A 25,253-nucleotide genomic window follows, 5' to 3' on the forward strand; every position below is an offset into this window, starting at 1 on the left:
GTCTACAAGAGGAATTGGGTACCAAGATGTGTTTGAGTACAACTTACCATCCATAGACTGATGGTCAGAGCGAACGAAAGATACAAACGCTTGAAGATATGCTGAGAGCATGTACCCTGGAATTCCAAGGTAACAGGGATGAACATTTACCTTTGGTAGAATTTGCCTACAATAATAGTTTCCTCTCGAGCATAAAGATGGCACCTTATTAAGCTTTGTACGGACAAAAATGTTGTACGCCATCTTGTTGGTTCGAGGCTGGGGAAAAGCAGTTTATGGAACCTGAGATAGTCCATCAAACTGCTGAAAAGTTGTAAATAATTAGGGAAAGAATGTTAGCAGCTCAGGATAGTCAAAAGAGCTACGCTGACAATAAGCGAAGACCGATGACTTTTGAAGTTGGAGATTCGGTTCTTCTTAAAGTCTCACCAGGGAAGGGACTTATAAGATTTGATAAAAGGGGAAAGTTAAGTCCAAGGTTTATTGGACCGTTTAAAGTTCTTCAGAGGATTGGGAACCAAAATTACAAGCTCGAACTACCAAAAGCACTGAATGGTATTCATAACACTTTTCATGTGTGTTATCTGAGGAAGTTCACGGGAGAAGTTCCCGACATGATTCCGCTATCGGAATTAAGGATTGATGAAAACAAGAGGTTAATTGAAGAACCAGAGGCAATCGTTGACCATAAGACTAAGAAGTTGCGACGCAAAATGGTCGAATTAGTGCTTGTCCGTTGGAAACATACGAATGGGACAAATCTCACCTGGGAAACGGAGAGTGACATGATGAGTCGCTATCCGCATTTGTTTGTTGATGTGTGCTTCCGGGGACGAAATCATCCTAAGGTGGAGAGAATTGTAACGCCCGTGTTTCTAGGATAGGCATTAATGATGGTGTAACAGTCTAGGTTAACCTTTGTAACTCGTTTTGAAATAATAAAGAATGTATTATTTGAGTATTATGTGTTTATTGCTTAATTGTGTGATTTAAATGAATTAATGATAAAAATAATCGATAAAATAAAATATTAGATAAGCCCGATATCTATGAAGGAAGTTGTAGTGGTCGTGACGAGGTTTCCGAATATATAAAGAATGTCGAAATCCGAGTTATAACGAAGAAGTTATGATCAGTCGAAGTTTCGCGACAGAACCGGCGCGACACTACGTGACGTAAATAGTGAATTTACGATAGAGCGATATTTAGCCTTGGTGATCTAAACGGAAGTTGTAGAATACGTTAAACCGAGAGCATGCATAAGAAGAACGTCTAAATCTAACTTCATATGAGGAAGTTATGATTTTTCGAAGTTTCGACTTAGCAGTATGCAGCCCGAAACTCGAATATGAGATCGAGTGATTTTTAGACGAAACAATCTAAACGAGAATCGAAGATCTCATCGATAGTAGTCCAACGGTGAAAAGACAGACGAAAACGGACGTCGGATGAAGAAGTTATCAATTTCTAACGGAGTTTTCCTGTCCCGGCCTACTAAAAATAATATAATAAAAATAAATTCAAAATTAGCCGAAGGAGTCTAAACAAAAGTTGTAGATCATACTCTCACCTACGCGTGGATATAAAGAACGTCAAGAACGGAGCTCGTATGAGGAAGATATGAATTTCTGAAGTTTTTAAATAATTAAAATATATTAATAAAATTATTTATTCGGATAATACCCGAATTCGTGACACAATCGATCTGATCCACCCGGTACGCCCAGCGTACCAGGAGTACGCCCAGCGTACATGCCGACGAGGCGTTACGCCCCGCGTAAACTTTGATTACGTCCGGCGTAACCCGGGATTCAGCCCCTATAAATACGATGCGACCCCCAGCCGGATTGGTTGCTAATTTTCCATTCTTTCACCCTTTTCTTTCTTCTATTTGGCAAGTTTTACCCCCCCCCCCCCCGAATTCCCGGTATTAATCCCGAGACCCGAAGCAAGTCTTGAAGCCCCGAAGATCCCGAGAAAAATAGTTTTCGAGCCGAAACTCTGCCCGCGTGAAGCCCGGTTTGGGAGAAAACATCCCGGTTTTATTGGAAAATATTATTTTAATAGACGAGGTGCTGTCCGATCAATGTCTTATCAAGTGAGTGTGTAGTTTCTTTCTTCTAACACATAGATATGAATTATTCTAAATAAAATGAGTGTTATGTGTTTGTATATTATTTGCTTATTTGAAATAATTGTTGGATGAATGATTTGTACAGGTTTTAAGCTGTATATAAATGTATATATTTTTATCTACTAATATGTTGGGTAGAACATGGGTAGAAAGTTGGTGTGTGATGAAATAAAATGATGAGAGGCCTCGATGTGATTGTGGTCTAGTCATTCAGCAGAATATGGATGACGACCACGGACTCTTTCTAGACTGTCATGTGGAATGCTGGCAGGCTCATAACCTGTAGGTGTTGGTGAACTTGGGTGTTCATTTTCTGTATTCTATCCCCCTCATGGTTTCCTTAGGACATTCATTGCTGAGGAAACCCCTTTGCAGTATTTTCCGTCCCGATGAAAATCCTAGATTAGGTCCCTTGTAATAGTTGTTGTCATAGGGACGTAAAGTGAGGATAACGGGAATGGGTAATCAGGTTATTGTTGATTGGTGAAATTAAATATAATTATTTATTGTGGGTTGAAAACCCTATATGCTCACCAGGCTCCCAAGCCTGACCTACTCAGTTTCTTTGTATTATAGGTAGTGGCGCGAGAGCATAAGTTGGAGAACTTGTGAAGATGTTTTTGTTTATAGACCTGTAGTTGTATAAAACTGTGTAAGGTCTATGTTTTATTGTTTATGCTTTTGTGTCTGTATCGGAACATGACATCCCGAGTTTTGATATATAATGAAAATACATTTCTTTAAGAAATGATTTGATAAACCTTATTTTATCATGTATTGTTTTGGGGACAAATTCCGCAACTCTTTTAAATCAATGGATTTACTCTGAAATTATTTTAAAAGCATAAATGAAACCGGTCTTTTCTGGCCGTGATTTTGGGGATGTCACAGTACACCCCGTCTTCCACGTGTCAAACCTGAAGAAATGCCTATCAGACGAAACCCTCGTCTTTCCACTCGATGAGATTGAGGTGAATGAAAATCTCCTGTTCATTGAGGAACTGGTCGAAATCATGGATAGGGAGGTGAAACATACGAAACAAAGCCACATTCCGGTTGTGAAGGTTCGATGGAGTGCCAAACGTGGACTTGAATTCACATGGGAACGCGAGGATCAGATGATGCAGAAATACCCTCATCTCTTCTCTAGTTCTTAAGGATAGCTTTCGAAAGAATTTCGGGACGAAATTCCCTCTAACGGGGGGATGATGTCACAACTAGCAAATTAGGGCTAGGATTTCTATCATTGTACAAGATAATTTCTTTGTGTAATCCTGTAACCCTACTTTTGGCATAGGCCAAATTTCAATATTATACAAGTTTATACATCCAAAATTGTGTTCCAAGTCGAAACTTCCTCGTGTAAGCCCAAAATCTAACCCAATAAGCTATGTTCACTCAACTTTGGGCCTTAACCCAAGCCTTCTCGGTCCAAACCTCTTAATGGACCTAGACCTTCTTATTGGGCCCTTTTAGGGCCAAAAGCCCTAGTTAACCTTTATATGGGCCGAGAACCCATATTTGGGCCATAATTGGGCCGAAAATTCTTATTTGACATAGTTTTGGGCCGTAAGACCCTTATTGGGCCTTATTGGACCGTGAAGAATTATTTCATAGCTTAATGGGCCGAATACCTCTATTAGGAAATATTTTGGGCCGAAAACTCTTCTATTTAGTCTCATTGGGCCAAAGACCATTCTTTGGGCCCTAATGGGCCAAAGATCTCTATTGGGCTCTCTCACCTAAACCAAAAATCCTTATTGAGCCTAATATATTTCTTTTGGCCTAGTATTGGACCACAACTATTCTTGAGCCCAAACCGAGCCCAATAACCTTGTGCCAACTGAAAAACACTAATGGGCCTAGGGGTTCTCGGTTACCCTTCAAAACCAAACCCAAATTTCTTTCTTTCGTCCCCCCCCCCCCTTAACCCGATCGGATTTAATAAAAAACAAAAAAAAAACAAATGAAAGAGGGTTAACTTTTGTGTGTCACCTCATTAAAATACAACAAGTAACAATATGGTTATCCTACATACTTCTAGGAGAAATGTGATTAACCACCAAGTATCAATGCTTGATTCTCTCTCTCCTATCTCCTTCATCGACTGATCTTCCCTCACACTCCCCACAACTCATTTCAAAACTCACTCTTATTTCCTTATTCTCTCAAGCCCCATTTTTCCCTCAAGAAAAATTCTCTCACTCTTCTCTCCAAAAATCTGTGGGTTGTGGGTGCAATCAAGAGGTTCTTTTCAAACCTTCATAAGCTTGGTAAGTTTATATCACACTCAAATTGTTTTAATTCCAACTTACACTAAGATTACCCCTCAAACAACATCATTTTCGTGTTTTGCCTCCTAGAACCATCTTGGCTTCGAAAATCTTCTAAAGGAAGCACTCTAGGCCGAAAACCTCCTTCACTTTCCTCCTCAAACCGAAAAAGCCCCCAAGGTGAGCTTCATACCCCTTGTTTTAGAGTTTTTCCTTCTTTGGGGGAGCGGGGAATACAAGTCAAAGTCTTGTGTAAATCTTTGTATATTTTCTTGCATGTGCATGTGTTGTATGATATGTGTGTTAAATGTTGTGAAACTCATGCTAAGAGTCCATGAACTCGAGATTTTTGGTTGAATCTCAAGTTGTTGGACTTAGTTAACTTGATATGTTGTTAAAAATGAATTCTAGTTTCTAAATCAAATATGTTTCACTTGATGCATGGTAAATATCACAAGGATTAGTCCAAGAATATGTTTAAACAAATTTTTGGCATGAAAACATGAAAAAATGATAAAATATGGAAGTTTCACTAAAAATATACTACTTTCGGCCATAAAGGTAAGAATGGGACATTTTTGAACACTTTAGTAAAAATGGGCCGAAAATGGACTATTTAGCAAACATAGGCCATTTTTGAACACTTTAGTAAAAATGGGCCGAAAATGGACTATTTAGCAAACATGGGCCATTTTTGAACACTTTAGTAAAAATGGGCCGAAAATGGACTATTTAGTAAACATGGGCCATTTTTGAACACCTTTGTAAAAATGGGCCTTAAATGTATATTCTTGTAAAAATGGGCTATTTTTGACAACTTTAGTAAAAATGGGTCGTTTTCGACAATTTCGGTATTATTGGGCCATTTTCGACAATTTCGGTATTATTGGGCCATTTTTGACAATTTCGGTATTATTGGGCCATATTCAACATTTTTGGTAATAATGGGCCATTAATGACATTTTAGATAATATTGGGCTACTTTTGACATTTTAGTAAAATTTGGGCCTTCATTGACAATTTTGGTAAAATTTGGCTATTTTGACTATAATGATAAAAATAGATTATTTTTGACACTTATTGTAAAAATGGCTAGTTTTGTCACTTATAATTTATAGGTCGAAAATACACTCTAGTAACATTATTTATAACGTTAAATAATGGAAATTCAATATTCGCGTAAATTTCCGTTAATACTCTTGTGAGGCACTCCTTCATTCGTACCTACCTAGTGTACATAGTAAGTCATGTAGTTATAACAAGAGTCTCCTGGAGGGAGAGCGGGATATTGTGTATAGATCTATACGAGGTTGACACCCCCACACCTGAGCTGCTCGCTACAGCTAGACAGGCCAATCTAGGGTGACAATTATCTTTAGAAACCGACGCCTGAAGAACGTCAAGACATGCACTCTCGTCATATTAGTATGGTTGTAACGACTCACATAGAGAATAACAACAATATATTAAAATTTACGCAATACATATACTCTACTCATGTTACGAAGTACGAAACTATGTGTCGACTGTTTTCACCACTCGGGTCTTAGGGTTTAAGACCAAAAAATTTCGTATAAAAGAAAATACATGATTTTCTGGGAATCATTCTCTATACATTTTCAAACAAGATAAACAAAGAATACACATGCGATTATACATGATTTCAAATAAGACTTACAAACTATTTTTACAAGAAAATATTGGATTTTCTAAAGGCTTACAAACTATTACACAGTTTTCATACAAACATGCTTATGAACTCACCAACATTCTATGTTGACGTTTTTCAAAACGACTGGTATTCTCAGGAACTCGCTAAGCAGGTTGGCAGCTATGGAATTTTGGATATTTGATGTATTTTTTATTTATCATACATTATGTTTATTTTGGATGTAATTCGTAAACAAACACAATGATGTAAACTATGTATGTTGATATCGTAATGTATGATGATGATGGTTGCTATGTTTCATTCATATTCAATTGTTATGATATTTCAAGATGAAGTCACCCGCCCCCGGACGTTTCCGCCGTCCCAGTTCGGGGGTGTGACACGTATCATAAAGCATTTCCAATCATTTTCATACATAGCATAACATATCATTGTTGGATATAGTGTCTAAGTCCATAACTATATTTGGTATGTACTTGACCCGACCCGGCATGGTCCATTTGGGTTGCACTTCACCCGAACAATTTATGGATAATCGTTTGAGAATAGTATAAGTTATGATTTATTAATATATTATAAGTCCTAATATATTAATATAAAATCATATTATTTAATTAGTATTGATCTATAATTAATCTAGAATTAATTTAGAGATCAAAAGTATGACTAATTAAATATGGGCTCTTGTATTTATATAGTGTGGGCTAATGCTTATTTGGAATGGGCTAGGCTTGCATGGAAAGTCCATGGATACTCCATGGAGCTTTAACCCATGGATCTCATGGAAATGAAAAGACATGGGTATTAGGGTTTACATGAATGTAACCCTAATCCACCACACTATATAAAGGAGGCTTTGGTTCTTGAAATCACATGAGTTGTGGTGAGTAAAGTAAGAGGGTCGATTTCAAGAAGGTGATTACTATTCTCTCAAAGTTCCAAGTTTGTGGTGATTTGTGATTTCCATTTGAGGCATCCACACTATTGGTGCTAGGCTCTAAAACTCCAAGCAATCAACTACAACTACAAGGTAAGTAATTCTACTAGCTTTATTTGATTCAAGTTCCCCATGCCATGCTAGATAGGATAAGAACCTTGGAAAAATAATTATTTGCATGTATCATAGTCAAACATAGATCCAAGGTTTCTAGGGTTGCATGTACACCATAGGAGTGTTAGAATGCTCTGAAAACCCATCAATCATATCATAAGTGTCATTTCTTATCTTTGAATTTCATTAGCTTCTTTTCCATTTCCATTTCTAAGACCAAGGTGTAAAGAACAAATCATTCCACCAAGGCATCATTTCCAAGACCAAAGTGGAAAGAACAAAATCAACCCACCAAGGCATCATTTCCAAGACCAATGTAGAATGAACAAAATCAATTCACCAAGGCATCATGCATAGTACATCTACTTCGTGATAGGGACGGTACCACCTCATTAGATTCCTCTAGAACTCTTACGAGGCATCATGGCCCGCCAAGTTTTCTTTTCATTACTTGCCACTTCTTCTCATTACTTCTCATTTCTTTTCATTACTTTCCATTTCTTGCCATTACTTTCCAAGCTTTACACATTTCATATGTTACTATCAAAATACTCATTTCAAAAGTAAAGCATCTATATTTCAAAACATTTCAAACACATTTTCAAAACATTCGACCTTCCAAAACGTTCTTTGCTTTCGAAAACATTCTTGCCTTCAAGGAATTCTTTCAAATTATCCTTTCCAAAAATATTTGACACTTCACTTCAAAACATTTCATATATCAAACATTAGTGTTTCATTATCAAAAAATCATTTTTCCATGTACCCCAAAGAGGCAAAAATGACAACATATACTCACCTAGTTTTTCAATGAAGGTTGATACTCCCTTCTAGCTCAACTTCACTAGCAATCACCTCTTAGATAACCTATACAATATAGACATAAGTCATTAAAATGACCAAAATACGCCTCATGGGTTCCATTACTAAATTTTATTTATTTCATCTCATTCTTTATATAAAAATATGAATATAGGCGAAAATTGCGCATAAATTCGAGTCCGTATGCAAAAGTTACGAAAAAATACATGGCATTGATCAGGTTGTTACACGCTAGTGGAATGATTTGCCTTGCCATTCCACGGTCGTGGAATGAGGCCTACACACACAAAACTCTCGAATTTTCTCAATATAACACTCTACTTTGCATATTCTTGAAGGCCCTTTTCCCATTCACTTTGTGCCATTTTTTTAGGTTCTAACACATGATTAGAAGGTATTTTATCATCTTCAAACACTCCACTTAATCCATTAAGTGCTCACTGAAACCAATAAGGATATTATGATTCTTAAGCTTAAAGGATGGTTTATCTAGGCTAGTTTCCAATTGCACATTCCAAAGTTCCTAAAGCTTGTTCCTAACTTATTGAACACCCCAAAGAAATGTTGTTAAATGCATGAAATCATAACCAAACTCATTATAAATATCTAATTTGACTATGGAATACTCAATTCCATTCCATGTTCCAAAATTACCCTTATGGTCAATAACTACATATTTCAATCTAAGAATCAAGTAATATCATATGTTTTGAGTCCAATCCATTCTAAAAAGTATGCATTCATGTTTATGAATTTCATTTACTCGTCAATTGTTTAACTACAGAGGATTATATGGTTTCATCATACATATCCCCAATTTCATTTCCATTCAAGCTTGTTCATGATTCTACCATCGTGGATGAGTTTGATCATTCCCATTAGGTTTCTTGTTATTAAACTTAATCTAGGTCATTGAATCCAATCCAATGTAACATACAAACATAAAATCCCCAATTTGAATTTCTAGGGTTCATGAAGGTTTTCACCCAAATCCTCAAATCCATCAATGGAATGATTGGATTGATGTTAGGATCATCAAAACAACTCAAGAGAGGTTAGAAGCCAAAACCCTAATCAAAGAATGACATAAAATCGTCATTGGGGTTTTACCCACTTCATAATTTGAATTTCTAGGTTAGAAGGAGAAGAAATTATACCTAGGAAGCCTTTGATTCCTCTTTCTTTTGCTTGGACATTTAAATCTCCACTTTCAGCGATCCTAGAAGCTCTTGAGAATCAAAATCACTAGCTTTCTCCCTTTCTCTCAAACACGTTCTTTACAAGTAAATGGGAGAGAAGATCCATTAACTAGCTTTGAACTTTCCTAACTTGGCACTTTTGGTCCTTCCTTGCAAAAAGGTCTTTCAAAGTAACCCCAAACTAACTTAGAAGCTTCACCTAACTTCCAAAAGGGTCCATCTCTATCTTAATCTTCATAAACTTAGTTCAAGTTATTAAGTTGATCAAATCTCTAGTCAAACCTAAGTTTCACCTGATTGTCACAAATGACCCTTTACTTTTAACATGTTATTATTTTCACTTATAATTTTCTAAACTTCATAAAAATTAATGATATAATTATTCATTGGTGATTTATCTATATAAATCATATTTCATTTATTTATTTTGTTAATTTAAGACTTCGGTCTTAAATTTTAGAATGTTACAGGTTTCATGAAAGTGTAAGTTTTTTATATAAATTTTTAAACGAAGTTTTAACAAAAAAAAAAACAAATTTATAACTATTTTGTAAATAAGTATAAAAAAGTTATAATTTTTTTAAAAAGTTATAATTTTTTTCAATAGCTTAATTGTCATAATTTTAACTTAAACACATAGATGATGACATTCTATAACTTTGATGATCAATTAAGTAAAAAGGTTTTTATAGAAATGAATAAACCTGAAATAATTGATCATAATCGAGAAATGAAAATAAAAATAAGAGTTCAATGATTTAGTAATCAAGATTTAAACTTAAATGGTTAAATGATGGGATTCACTGAAAAAAAAAATCACTTTCGTTCAAGGGAGCTAATTTTTCCAAGGAGATTTTTGATACTTCCACTTAATTCCACTTAATATTTTATGCATAGACTATTATACCCTTTAATTTAATTTATTTTTAATTTAAGATAATGAAGAGAGAGAAAAATCTTCCCAAACTATATATCCTTTGTAGGTGCAAAAATTTGGTTTCCTATTTAATATATATGATAGATTTTAAATACAAAAGCTTGGATTTTTTTTTAAACGGCTCTTGGAATAATTTCTTTTACATATTTTTAATTATAAATAAAAAAAATCTGCATGCTACCAATATTACATAAACTAGTTATGTAACCATTATTATGCATTGGTCTCTTGTAAAATAAAGTAATTATGGTGCAATGATCACTTGTAAAACATATGTTTACAATACTAACATTATTAAATTGTAAAGAGAACTGAGTTGCCAACATGTATATTTTTATAAATATGCAGAAATCTGCAACCAACTTTTTCATTGTAAAATAACAATGTAAAATAAAAACAATTAAAAATATTTTGGAATTAATTAATTAAAGATGTCATCTTAATTGGAATCTACAAGTCATTGCTAACAGTATAAATGTAACAAAACATAAGAATATTTTCTAACAGTTGACGAATGAATTAATAAATTAAAGTGGCATCTTGGTATGAATTAACTAAAAAGTACATAGCCTTTCGCCATCTATTTCCATTCAACAAAAAAAGACAACTTCAAAATAATAAATATTAAATCATAAGAAAATTAGTCCAACTAAAATATTCAAACTAATGCATATCCAATATTAAAACTACTCTAATGGTATATCATCACTTGAAAAAATTAGATATGCATTTAAATCAAGTAAGTTGTTTTCACGACTTATATCATCAATATTATCTGACACTTCATTGTTCATTTGAAAGACACGGGTAGAACTTGAAGCTTTTTGTATTTGTGATGATTCCACAAACTCAAATCTTGAAGGGTCTCGTGCGGTAGAATTTATTCATCTTTTCTTTTTTGATTTTGGAGGTCTACCCTTTGGTCGACGAATCATAGGCTCAACTAAAGTATCAGATTCGGCCAAAAGTTTAGTAATCATAGATTTAGCAAATTCTTTCTTACTTTGAGGCCACATTTGGTATCTTGAAGACAACTCACTAAGCAACTCATCAAATTCCTTGGCTCCATCATTATGTATACCATCTTCTAAATTCAAACGCAACGTATCAATCCTCCACTGTGGATGAATAAGATCCAATGAAAGTGTCATTCCTTTTAAATGTTTTATCTTGTGAGCACAAGGAAGAGCCATGGTTGCCATAAAATGACCAGTACAAGGAGTCATTGTACCTAAAAACCAAATATAATAAAGGTTAATGTAAAAAATAATGTTGTGCAAATGTAAAACTATAAACTTTGTAAATATTACCAGTTTTTATTTTTTCATATTGCATATGTATCTCCTTTAATGCAAAATGAGATACACGACACAAAAGCTCTCTAAAAACAGGTGCATCACAGTTATGAAGAACTTGGATTCTCTCACTTGCGAGTTTCACTTTAATCTCGTTGAATTCATGTTTGATTGCGAGACAAATCTTTTCTGTAACGTCTTGAAAGCCACCTGTAGATACTTGTAGATATTGTTTCAGTTTGGCATGAGCACCTTCAGCCCTTGACGATGACCGATTACCAAAATGCAAATATTTTTCTGTCCATGCACTAACAAACTTTTCCTTCCATGGCAACCATGTGCTTTTTATGTACTCAATTACAACTTTCTTCGTCTGATAAAACAACTCAAATTCACCCCAATTATGCTAAAAAATAGTTGTAGTTGTTGAATATGCTACATTATTCCAACTTGACATAAATAAATTAAACTCTTCTGTATGTGCAAAATGCTTCTTGCAATTTGCCAACACATTCTTTTCAATATGTCAAATACACAAAAGGTTTGTCGTGTTCGGAAATACCATATTTATGGCATTCATTAATGCCAACTCTCTGTCAGACATAATCACAGACGGTTCATGGTTTTCAAGAGTCTTCTTAAACACACTTAATGCCCAAATATAACTATCTTCATCCTCCCTCTCAAGAAATACAAACCCAGAATAAAAAGATGTATTAAAACATGAAACCCCAATGATGTCAAGGAGACGCATGTTATATTTGTTGGTTTTATATGTACAATCCATTATAAAGATATTAGAGAAAGATTTTGCCAATTTAATTGACAAAGGATGTGCAATAAACAAATAGGTTATATGCCCTATTGAGTTATGTAAAATATCATAGATAAAACCCTCTTTTTCAAACTCTTCAAATAAAGCACTAACCATTGATCAATTGCCCAAGTTTTCCTTGCGGATTTTCGCCTTCAGATTGTCTATAGTTCGAGAGACTGTTGGAAGGTTTGGGTTTCCTTGATGCAAAGAAGAAAGAATTTGCCTTGGGGGTATGCCAGAAAGCGTCATGTTTTTGACACTTTGTACATCATTTGGTGATAATCGACGAAATGATGGATGCCCAGAGATATCCGTAGATGGTTCATGGTTGTGAGTCAAGTTTTTTGCCTTAAGTACCCAAACACCATCAATTCCTTTTTTACCTACAATCTGGAAGGGGCAATTAATCAAACGAGATCCAGTGTTCTTCTTCCTTTTATCTCCAATACACATTCTATCTCGATAGGAACCGCCTCGATCACATTGTAATGTGACATATTTATCTTTACTTGAATCTCTAATAGATACTCCATATCCTTTAGCATAATAAAAATCTCTTACACTCTTTAGTAATTCATCATATGATTCAAATTTCGAGTTAGCTAAATAGAGTTCTTCATTTTGTACCGTAAAACTTGATGAATCCATTCTCTCTGTTCAATCAATTTTAACACAATCAAACATCACATTCAAGTTTAAATCAAAAGGTTAACATAATCAAAATCAATTTTAACACATTTTGAATCATAATCAATTCAATTTTCAATTTTGAATCATAATCAATTCAAGTTTAACATAATCATAACCAATTCAAGTTTAACTGTGGAGTTATTATATGGTGTTAACATAATCAAAAGTCTAAAATATAGCTTCGTTAAACAATTGAATAATTCTCTTTTAAGGTAAGCAAGCCAAAGTCTTGCTATTTTTTTTCATCTAACCTTCACATTTAAAAATAAAAATTGAGCAATTGAACAATTATTTTTACTAATGAAAAAATCGATACAAAGTCTTTTTACATGAATGAATGTGCTGTTGTTGAGATGCTTAATTAAAAAACTTTTTATTCAAAGAAAAATTACGTATTCAAAATTTAATATTTGTTGTTGATGCATGTAATTATTCAAAGTAAATTTTTTAGGGTCACCACTAGCATGTGGCCCACAGTGACTTTTCTATTCCTTTTTTTGTGATATGAAGACGTCTTAATCTTCATAACCCAATCATGATGATACGAATTGAATATTGACATTTTATTTAGTTATTTATAAATTTTTTAGTGACTAATAATAGAGATTTTGAAGGTTACCGATTCAAAGATGAACGGAAGTAGCCGCTGATGAAGATCGTCGTGCCGACTGTAGATTTCCAAAGCTTGATCCTGCGTCGTGTATGTATTTTTGGAAAAAGAAAATGGGTATATATGTTAGAGATTATAATTCACGTAAAGATAGGTGAGATCCCATATTATCAGCGTCTTATATTAATTATCCATATATTAATTAAATAATTAAATTAATTGAAGGGTATAATAGTCTATACATAAAATATTAAGTGGAAGTATAAAAAACCTCCTTGGAAAAATCAGCTCCCTTCGTACAACTTTTGATTGTTAATAAAATGAAAAAACACATTTCCTAAATTAAAAACTAAAACGACCGAAGCTGTCATTTAGCTATTTCCAGTTAAAAGTTATATATACTGATATCATTGATTGCCTTGTATCTATAAAACATTCCTATAATATTATCAATTTATCATAAACAAATTTATACATATTACATTTAACTCTCTTTAAAAAGATATCATTGATTATCCTCCCAATATAAATTTAAGCACACGCCCATTTTCATTCTCGTAACCGCTCACTAGATCTCCGACTGCGCTTCCTTCCATCACAAACCGCCATGGCAACCATAACTCCTCCGCTCTTCCTTACCCTTCTCTTCTTCTTCATCTTCTCAGGTACCCATTCATTATCCTTCTTTTTTCCCAATGATTTAATACCATTTGATCTGTTTTCATTCACTCAATCTTTAAATCGTCCGGGTTTTTTTTTTATAATTCAATAAACCAGTCTCTTCATTTTCATTCACACTTCTACAGAATCACATTGTTATTCGAATTTTACAGGTAGCGTAATATTGGAACCTGCAAATGGACAAGCACCTGCACAGGTACAAAAAAACTAGCCGCTCATCGCTCATGGATACCAATTTACTAACCCTTTTGTGATTATCGGTTTTTTTCAGCAAACTTGGTGTGTGGCAAAGCCATCGGCTTCTGATGTAGAACTGTATAATAACATGTATTACGCTTGCGGTTATGTGAACTGCGATGTGATACATCCACAAGGTGCTTGTTATGAACCTCAAGTTCTCATCAACCAAGCTTCTGTTGTCATGAACTCCTACTACCAAAAACAAGGAAGAAATTACTGGAATTGCGACTTCAACAAATCTGCTCTCATTACCATTATCGACCCAAGTAAGCCAAACTCTAAACTATCGACCCCACTTTGATGATTTGATGATTTGGTTAATAACGATGATCGTTGTTTTGCAGGCTATGGGAATTGCAAGTTTGACTCGCAGTAGGTGTTTAGAAGTTTAATTAATATGTGGCTTGGTAATAAGAGCGATGTCTTGAGGCTCATCGATTGTTGTGTTTTCATTAGTTGATGATTGATATTACAACAGTTTCATGTGTTTCTTGTTACTCATGATTATTGTGATTCATCAATCGATTTCATAATAGTGATTCGCCTTGTTATTTGTGTGTTGAGTGCTGACTAATTTGAATCATGAATGAGCAATTGATGGGAAATTCATGGCAATGGCTAGTGAAAAGAGATGGTTAATGCATGACATCCATCTCATTCCTAAAGCTGATCTCCAAGTGTTAAACACTCACATGGAAGTGCAGATAAAAACAAGTTTTACTAAAAATGAAATGGTGCATACCAACAAGGAATATAAGGATGGGCCTCTGTCACATTCTCCATGTAACATCAAATTTATATTTTTTTATAGATGTGTGATTTTTTTTACAAATGATTATGATATTAATCAATAAAACAAAGTAAGTTGTATTAAAGTAAGATGCAAGAGATAATCTTTGAATGTGTTTTTATTATTCGAAGATGTAATAACAAGATAATTTGTTATTTAAGTGTTTTCTAGGGTTCTATATTATTAGATAAAATAACTAAGAGCAAAGGTATTTTGTTCTAACGATTTTGACCATTTGAAGTAGTTCATTAAAAGGTTGTTGCCATTTTAATAAGAATTTTGTTTTTTGTTAATTTACTATAAATATACATTTTTCTTTTTAATATAACATCTTGATCCTCCATTCGTTAGTATCGTATTTTAATAAGAATTTTGTTTTTTTGTTAATTTACTATAAATATGTCTTATTAAATATTTAAAATATTCAATATAAAAATATAATATATATATATATATATATATATATATATATATATATATATATATATATATATATAAAATTTTGTTTTGTTACCCTTTGTTGAGATTGTAACACTAAGGTCCACCACTACAGCTAGGGACGAAACTTAAGGAGGGCCAACCAGCCAGTGGGGCCATCGACTTCTTCTTTTTTTGTCTTCTAACCACTAGTTACTAATAAAAAACTAGGTGTTTGTTTGCCGCGTGTTACGATGGCGGCAATATATTTGATGAATGATTGGTTGCATGTGTAAATTATATAAACTAAGGAAGAGACGTGTAGGTAAATGTCGCAACATACATACTCCCTCACAAAAGCAACTACCAAATATGAAATTGAATTTTAAGTACTGTATTGATAGAAGTTATGCATTATTGAATTTAATGGTAGATAAATATTTAAAGTCGGTACCATTGACCAACTCAAGTTTATATCGTCATACGAAAACATATTATATGTGAGCAAAGTCGTACGTAGGAAACATATAAAAAAAGTATAAAAACGTACACAAAATTTACGTCGAAACGTAAAGAAATTTGAATTTATATCGAAACATACATAAAATGAGTAATTAAGATTTTTTTTAAGTTAACAAATGGAAGATAAATAATCAAAAACATATTATATGTCATACTTAGGGATGTATATAACAATAAGGAGAAAGACTTTAAAAAAAAAATTAAGTCGTAGACAAACTCCAATGAATTATTATATAATACGGGGGACAAACATGAAATCTTAGAAAATAAAAGGGAGAAAATGATATTTTACCAAGTTAAAATTCGGAGGGTAAAACTCCCAATTTAAGAAATAGAAAGATTAAAAATTTATTCATCGTACTATATTATAAATGAAGCATTTTTCTTTTCATCACATTCATTTCAAACTCCTATAACTTTTCAATTTCTTTATAATAATAATTATAAGCTGGTTAATAAGGTTAAATAAATATCAAACCTAAAGTGTAATCATATATAAAGTAAATTTCAATATTAAAATAATATATATAATTCTACTTATAAAGTTATGTTTTTTTTTGTAACTTTTAACATATTACACTTAATTTATTAGTTTTAATATAGTACTGGATGTAACCATTATCATTTTAAAGATACAATTTTGGAACAATTTGTATAAAACACTTAAATTATTAATTTAAATATAACATGATAGGGTCAACTTAAATATCAATTTTAATTTAACTTAAACAACCCAACAAATATTTTGTAAATAGTTAAAAGTGATAAATTGTAGTGTCTTTCTAATAATGATTATAAATTGGTTAATAATGTTAAATAAATATCAAACCTAAAGTGTAATCATAAATAAACTAAATTTCAATTTTAAAATAATATCTTTACTTCTACTTATAAAGTTATGTCTTTAACTTTTAATATATTATACTTAATTTCTTAGATTTAAAATGTTGTTGTATGTAAACCATTATCAGTTTAAAGCTACAACTTTTGAACAGTTAAGACAAAATACTTAAATTATTAATTTAAATATAACATTAAAGTATCAACTTAAATATAAATTTCAGTTCCACTTAAAAAACCAAAGAATATTTTGTAAATAGTTAAAAGTGATAAATTGTAGTGATAAATGCAAAAATTAAATTGTAATCTCAATTTAACTAAAATATTTCCTAAAGATATATTTTTATAATCGTTAAAGTATTCAAATAAGTACCTTAAAATAATTCTATATAAATGATTATATTGTTATCTTTAAAATAAAAAAACAATGTTTGATGTTTTAAAAAATTATAATGATAGAAATTAAAATATTAAGCAAATAAATTTTAAAAAAGTAATTAACAATAACAACAACTATAAATAACATTAAATCATATATTATGTTTAATTTTATTCATGTGTAACTCGTGGGTAGAAGTCATTCAAACGATTGACTAAACTACAATATTAAAATCTCATATTATATTTCTATTTATAAAATTATGACTTCAATTTTTTAACATATTATAGTTAATTTATTAGTTTAAATATGTTGTCGTATGTGAGCAATTATCATTTTAAAGTCACAACATTTGTATAATTTATGAGTTGATGCAAAATAGTTCAATTATTAATTTCAATATAATATTAAGCAATTAACTTAAATCAAAATTTCAGTTAAACTTGAAAAAAAATCGAGAGACTGTTTTATAAATAGTTAAAGATTATAAATTATAGTGTTAAACCTAAATTGTAATCCAAAATTAAAAAAAAAAAAAAAAAAAAAAAAACCATGAAACTATTTTTTATAATCGTTAACAATTTTCAAATAAATAGTTTAAAATAACTTACAATAAGAATAGTTAAACACATTCATTTGAAACTTCCATGACTTTTCAATTTCTTTATAATAATAATTATAAGTTGGTTAATAAGGTTAAATAAATATCAAACCTAAAGTGTAATCATATATAAACTAAATTTCAATATTAAAATAATATATTTACTTTTACTTATAAAGTTATGTCTTTTTAACTTTTAACATATTACACTTTGTATAAAATACTTAAATTATTAATTTAAATATAACATTATACGGTCAATTTAAATATAAATTTCAGTTAAACTTAAACAACCCAAAAAATATTTTGTAAATATTTAAAAATGATAAATTGTAGTGTCTTTCTAATAATGATTATAAGTTGGTTAATAAAGTTAAATAAATATCAAACCTAAAGTGTAATCATAAATAAATAAAATTTAAAATTTAGAATAATATATTTACTTCTACTTATAAAGTTATGTCTTTAACTTTTAATATATTATACTTAATTTATTAGATTTAAAATGTTGTTGTATGTAAATCATTATCAGTTTAAAGCTAAAACTTTTGAACAGTTTGGACAAAATACTTAAATTATTAATTTAAATATAACATTATAGTATCAACTTAAATATAAATTTCAGTTCCACTTAAATAACCAAAGAATATTTTGTAAATAGTTAAAAGTGATAAATGCAAAAACTAGACTGTAATCTCAATTTAACTAAAATATTTCCTAAAGATATTTTTATAATCGTTAAAAGTTTTCAAATAAGTAGCTTAAAATAATTCTATTTAAATGATTATATTGTTATCTTTAAAATGAAAAAACAAAGTTTGATGTTTTAAAAAATTATAATGATAGAAATTAAAATATTAAGCAAATAAATTTTAAAAAAGTAATTAACAATAACAACATTTATAAATAACATTAAACCATATTTTATATTTAATTTTATTCATTTGTAACTCACGGGTAGAAGTCATTCAAACGATTGACTAAACTACAATATTAAAATCTCATATTATATTTCTATTTATAAAATTATGACTTTAACTTTTTAACATATTATAGTTAACTTATTAGTTTAAATATGTTGTCATATGTGAACAATTATCATTTTAAAGTCACAACATTTGTATAATTTATGAGTTGATGCAAAATAGTTAAATTATTAATTTCAATATAATATTAAGCAATTAACTTAAATCAAAATTTCAGTTAAACATGAAAAAAATCGAGAGACTGTTTTATAAATAGTTAAAGATTATAAATTTTAGTGTTAAACCTAAATTGTAATCCTAATTAACAAAAAAAAAAAACCATGAAACTTATTTTTTATAATCATTAACAATTTTCAAATAAATAGCTTAAAAATAACTTACAATAAGAATAGTGAAAAGTAATATTATATAAAAAAAACTATAATATATTCTTTAAAAACAAAAACAATGTTTTTTGTTTTAAATAACTATAATCATAGAAACTAACAATATTCATCAAATAAATTTTAAAAGCGTTAAATTTCTAAAACCAAATTAAAATAATTAAGAGTTTCGAAATACGTTATTTTAAATAAATTACAACAACAATAGTTAAAAGTAAAATTATATACAAAAATTATATTGTTGTCTTTAAAAACAAAAACAATGTTTGATGTTTTAAATAATTACAATTATAGAAATTAAAATCTTAAGCAAATAAACTTTTTAAAATTAATTAATCATAACAACAAATATAAATATAATTAAATCATATATTATATTTAATTTTATTCATAAGTAACCTACAGGTAGACATCATTAAGACACTTAGGGTTATATAATTTTAAAAGATATTTGCATTATCGTATAATTCAAAACAAACAATGTTTATACCAACTTATTATAAGATTTATTATATAAAAGCTAATAACAATGTCATTGATATATTTAAAAAACATATAGTGTAAAAATTTGAAATATATTGTTGTATTATGTGCAACGCGCAGGTATTCGCCTAGTTTATATAATAAGGGGATGCAAAAACAGAAAGGCTAGAAATGATGTCTGGTTCCCTAATCTATTGTTCTGTTTAGTTAACTTAAACAATTGAACATGAACTAGCATTGTTCCTGTTCGTTAGATTTATCTACAACCCTATAAATATTCAAAATATAAATATAAAAATCTATTCAAAATATATCATTATAAAATTTTGTTGAGATAGTAACACTAAGGCCCACCACTACAGTCGGACCGGTGGGTCCATGGACCCCTTCTTTTTTGCCTTCTAACCACTAGTTACTAGTAGAAAACTAGGTGTTTGTTTGTTGTGTGTTATGGCGGCGGCAATGTATTTCACGAATAATTGGTTGCATGTGTAAAATACATAAACTAAGGTAGACACGTGTAGGTAAATGTCGTAACATATATATTCCCTCACAAAAGCAAGACCAAAAATGAAATTGAATTTTAATCATTGTATTGATAAAAGTTGTGTATCATTGAATTTATTGGTAGATAAATATTTAAGGTCAGTACCACTGACTAACTTAAGTTTATATCATCATGCGAAAACGTGTTATATGTGAATAAAAGTCATACGTAGAAAACATACAAAAAAAAACACGAAAACTTACACAAAATTTATGTCAAAACATAAAGAAACTTGAATTTATACCGAAACGTACATAAATATAAGTAATTAAAATTTTTTTAAGTTAATGAACGGGAGTTCAAATAATTAGAAACATATTATATGTAACACGATTTATACATACGAACGTACATAAAAATAAAGAGAAAAACTTAAAAAGAAGTTTAAGTCAAACGTAGAGAGAAAATGATATTTTATAAAGTTAAAATTCCGTAAGTAAAACTCACAATTTAAGAAGTATAAAGATTAAAAATGTCATTTTACAAAGGGGTGCAAAAAATAGAAAGGCTAGAAAATGATATCTTACAATGGTAGAAGGATTGAAGTTGTCGGTAAGTTCCATCACAACTCAATACAGGATATTATAAATAAACTAGTTAGGCTGGTAGGTGTCAAATCATATTTATTATATTTTTGCAATATCATGTTATTTTTGCCTTAACCCACAAAACATGTGTGTGTCATATGATAGCTTACTACACCCATCACAATACATATTTTTATGCATGAAATACAACATTTGAATAAATATCTTTTTTCCCTGTGCAGCAAATCGATACCACAGTCCAGTCATACTGTACTTTTATTTTACACCTCGGTAGGGTTTTTATTACGTAACGCATCTTACCATATAAGACGCACCAAGTGGTCTTATCAATATATTTAAGAAGCGGATACCGAAGTGTATCATATTTATAGAGCAAAGTGGGCCTGATCTGTAACGACGTAAATTTTCAAAACAATTTTTCATTTTAAAACATACTTTCAACCACATGAAAATCACAAAATCATAATGTATCTCTGTATCATAACAAAAACATGTCCCAAGATCTCATATCAATAAATCCTCTGTGTGTGTACGAATCATGCCGGCGCCTTCCCGCGATCCTCGCTAGTACCTGAAACACATATCACAACAAATGTAAGCATAAATGCTTAGTGAGTTCCCTAAAATACCACATACCCCACATACGCCTTTCCAGGCCATAACTCTGTAGGATCTTCCGATCCATGTGTCTCAGGGGACTTCCGTCCCAACTCCCGGTAGACCTTCCGGTCCTACCCGTCTTGACCTTCCGGTCCGTACCCTCTTGACCTTCCGGTCCGTACCCTCTTGACCTTCCGGTCCGTAGCCTCTTGACCTTCCGGTCCATAACATACATAACATACACAACATATACATAACCGCATATAGCACATACATCATAGCATACAAGACCTTCCTGTCAGCTCATACATCTCATAGCATATAAGACCTTCCGGTCACACATATGTACCCTTCCAGGTACAGTATAGTGAGAAGACTCACCTCGTATGATGTCTAATAAGTCACGTGCTCGATATCCCTGAATCTCGAAACAACGACCTAGCCCCGCCTAATCACATAAGGTAACCATTTCAAATCATTAACGGCTCTCAAGGCTAGACTAAATCCCTCTCTACAATCCACAGAAGGGTAAAAGACCATTTTACCCCTCCCAGACTCAAAGTCCACATGTTGACCAAAACCCTAAAAGTCAACAAAAGTCAACAGCAAGCAGTACGCGGGGCGTACTAACTCCTGTACGCGGGGCGTACTCAAGCAATCCAGAATCGGGGAAACGCGACCCCTACGCGGCGCGTACTGGGATTACGCCCAGCGTAAATCCCAGTTTCCTTCTTTCTTCACTTTAGGTCTTAAACAGTTAAGACACTCCTTCAACTTCCAGATCTGACTCTCCTTAAACCTCTTATCCCATAAAGTCGGAACTTTTAAGCATTTGCATGGCTGTAAAGGTCACCAATCCCTCCAAACACCTTTCCTCTTTTCTTATTAAGCCCTAATCTCATGCATGACTTAATCTCAACGTCCAAGACTGGATTTTTATCAACATACAACTCATAATACTCTGAAATATGGCAGATCTAGGACAATGGAGACTATTTGCTCATAAAGCCTCCACCTTGGGACCAAAAACCCTAGAAATTGGTCCAAGAAGCACACAACACAAATAACAAGGCAAGTTTTGAGCTTTATACCTCAGGAAGAAGCTCCAACCTCTGTAGAACTCAGATCTACTCTTGTCCACCAACTTCTAGCTCCTACAATGGCCTCCTCCTCTCTTTCACCACCTTGAAATGACACTTTGAAGCTTAGAACACTCACACACAAGCTAGGAACGAAGGGAGTACTCTCTTAGGGTTTCTTTCTGTGAGATGGTGGCTGAGGGACAAAGCCATCTCATTCCTTTTATAGTCCCCAAGACATATTAGGGTTTTGCACCTGGGCCGGTTACGCCCGGCGTAACCTTGGGTACGCCCAGCGTACCCGGATGAATCCGCGTCCAAAATTAAGCGCGCGAGTACGCGCAGCGTACTCCTCAGTACGCCCAGCGTACTCACAAGCCTAGCATTTCCTTTCTAAGGGCCAAACTTGACAACTTGGAAAAGTAGAAGGGTTAAATGGTTGTACCTGAATTTCGGGATGTTACATGATCACTTTCCACCTCTATTTTAAGATCTAACTTTATTTTGTTCTCTTAATTTATTCTCAATACCTTTATATCTCATTTTCTAATTTGTATTTATTATCCATATAAATATATTTGTTAGTATTCAATGCTTCAGTCTCTCTCTCTCTCTCTCTCTCTCTCTCTCTATATATATATATATATATATATATATATATATATATATATATATATATATATATATATATATATATATATATAGTAGGCTAATACCCGTGCGTTGCGCAGAAACACCTATACAGTTGAAGTATTTACAAATATATGTTTTTTTAAATATAACAGTAATGTTGTTGTTAAATCAGATATAATAATTCGTACACTAAGTTGATATAATATATTGATTATTTTGAATTATATGATAATATTTACATCTATTATAACTGCATAATCTCAATAGTTTGAATGACTTCTACCCGCGAGTTACACATGAATAAAATTCAATATAATATATGGTTTAATGTTATTTATAGTTGTTGTTATTGTTAATTAATTTTTTAAAATTTATTTGCTTAATGTTTTAATTTCTATCATTATAATTATTTAAAACATCAAACATTGTTTTTTTTTTTTATTTTAAAGGTAACAATATAATCATTTATATAGTGTTATTTTTAACTATTGTTATTGTAAGTTATTTTAAGCTATTTATTTGAAAACTTTTAACAATTATAAAAAATTCTTTAGGAAATATTTTAGTTAAATTGAGATTATAATTTAGTTTTTGTATTTATCACTATAATTGATCACTTTTAACTATTTACCAAATACTCTTTGGTTTTTTAAGTAGAACTGAAATTTATATTTGTGTTGATACTGTAATGTTATATTTGAATTAATAATTTAAGTATTTTGTCCAAACTGTTCAAAAGTTGTTGCTTTAAACTGATAATGATTTACATACAACAACATTTTAAATCTAATAAATTATGTATAATATATTAAAAGTTAAAGACATAGCTTTATAAGTAGAAGTAAAGATATTATTTTAAAATTGAAAATTAGTTTATTTATGATTACACTTTAGGTTTGATATTTATTTAACTTTATTAACCAACTTATAATCATTATTAGAAAGACACTACAATTTATCACTTTTAAATATTTACAAAATATTTTTTGGGTTGTTTAAGTTAAACTAAAATTTATATTTAAGTTGACCCTATAATGTTATATTTAAATTAATAATTTAAGTATTTTATAAAAATTGTTCCAAAATTGTATCCTTAAAATGATAATGGTTTACATCCAATACTATGTTAAAACTAATAAATTAAGTGTAATATGTTAGAACTTAAAAAAAACATAACTTTATAAGTAGAACTAAAGATATTATTTTAATATTGAAATTTAGTTTATATATGATTACACTTTAGGTTTGATATTTATTTAACCTTATTAACCAACTTATAATTATTATTAGAAAGAAATTGAAAAGTCATGGGAGTTTCAAATGAATGTGCTTAACTATTCTTATTGTAAGTTATTTTTAAGCTATTTATTTGAAAATTGTTAATGATTATAAAAAATAGTTTCATGGTTTTTTTTTGTTAATTTAGGATTACAATTTAGGTTTAACACTATAATTTATAATCTTTAACTATTTATAAAACAGTCTCTCGATTTTTTTCAAGTTTAACTGAAATTTTGATTTAAGTTAATTGTTTAATATTATATTGAAATTAATAATTGAACTATTTTGCATCAACTCATAAATTATACAAATGTTGTGACTTTAAAATGATAATTGCTCATATACGACAACATATTTAAACTAATAAGTTAACTATAATATGTTAAAAAGTTAAAGTCATAATTTTATAAATAGAAATATAATATGAGATTTTAATATTGTAGTTTAGTCAATCATTTGAATGACTTCTACCAGCGAGTTACACATGAATAAAATTAAATATAATATATGGTTTAATGTTATTTATAGTTGTTGTTATTATTAATTACTTTTTTAAAATTTATTTGCTTAATATTTTAATTTCTATCATTATAATTTTTTAAAACATCAAACATTGTTTTTTCATTTTAAAGATAACAATATAATCATTTAAATAGAATTATTTTAAGCTACTTATTTGAAAACTTTTAACGATTATAAAAATATCTTTAGGAAATATTTTAGTTAAATTGAGATTACAATTT

General features: G+C 30.8%; 3 protein-coding genes across 3 annotated transcripts; 1 reads left to right on the forward strand and 2 right to left on the reverse strand.

Moving 5' to 3' along the window:
• Positions 1-10,972: 10,972 nt before the first annotated feature.
• LOC145126014 (uncharacterized) lies at positions 10,973-12,137 on the reverse strand. Its single transcript, XM_079061419.1, has 3 exons — positions 11,946-12,137; positions 11,399-11,756; positions 10,973-11,319 (listed from the first exon to the last, which is right to left on the reverse strand). Exons 1-3 carry the CDS (start codon positions 12,135-12,137, stop codon positions 10,973-10,975), a joined length of 897 nt encoding a protein of 298 aa, XP_078917545.1.
• A 180-nt stretch (positions 12,138-12,317) lies between these two features.
• Positions 12,318-12,848, reverse strand: LOC145126024 (uncharacterized). Its single transcript, XM_079061431.1, has one exon. The coding sequence runs from the start codon at positions 12,846-12,848 to the stop codon at positions 12,318-12,320; it is 531 nt and encodes a 176-aa protein (XP_078917557.1).
• A 1,178-nt stretch (positions 12,849-14,026) lies between these two features.
• Positions 14,027-14,972, forward strand: LOC145107971 (glucan endo-1,3-beta-D-glucosidase-like). The gene is made up of 4 exons (XM_079044944.1): positions 14,027-14,165; positions 14,334-14,377; positions 14,453-14,687; positions 14,766-14,972. The coding sequence occupies exons 1-4, from the start codon at positions 14,108-14,110 to the stop codon at positions 14,795-14,797; spliced, it is 369 nt and encodes a 122-aa protein (XP_078901070.1). The 5' UTR covers positions 14,027-14,107; the 3' UTR covers positions 14,798-14,972.
• Positions 14,973-25,253: the final 10,281 nt, after the last annotated feature.

This window comes from Lactuca virosa, chromosome 1 (genome assembly GCF_052849685.1).
Source record: "Lactuca virosa cultivar CGN04683 chromosome 1, Lactuca_virosa_CGN04683_v6, whole genome shotgun sequence".
NCBI lineage: Eukaryota > Viridiplantae > Streptophyta > Magnoliopsida > Asterales > Asteraceae > Lactuca > Lactuca virosa.

What these genes read in the sequence shown, in the direction of transcription:
- LOC145126014 (XM_079061419.1), bottom strand. Translation starts at nt 12,137, where the DNA reads ATGCGTCTCCTTGACATCATTGGGGTTTCATGTTTTAATACATCTTTT. An exon ending in TAATGAATGCCATAAATATG is followed by an intron (nt 11,757 to 11,945) that starts GTATTTCCGAAC and finishes TTGTTTTATCAG; the next exon opens with ACGAAGAAAGTTGTAATTGA. An exon ending in ATATGAAAAAATAAAAACTG is followed by an intron (nt 11,320 to 11,398) that starts GTAATATTTACA and finishes TTTGGTTTTTAG; the next exon opens with GTACAATGACTCCTTGTACT.
- LOC145126024 (XM_079061431.1), bottom strand. Translation starts at nt 12,848, where the DNA reads ATGGATTCATCAAGTTTTACGGTACAAAATGAAGAACTCTATTTAGCT.
- LOC145107971 (XM_079044944.1), top strand. Translation starts at nt 14,108, where the DNA reads ATGGCAACCATAACTCCTCCGCTCTTCCTTACCCTTCTCTTCTTCTTC. An exon ending in CTTCTTCTTCATCTTCTCAG is followed by an intron (nt 14,166 to 14,333) that starts GTACCCATTCAT and finishes CGAATTTTACAG; the next exon opens with GTAGCGTAATATTGGAACCT. An exon ending in ATGGACAAGCACCTGCACAG is followed by an intron (nt 14,378 to 14,452) that starts GTACAAAAAAAC and finishes GGTTTTTTTCAG; the next exon opens with CAAACTTGGTGTGTGGCAAA.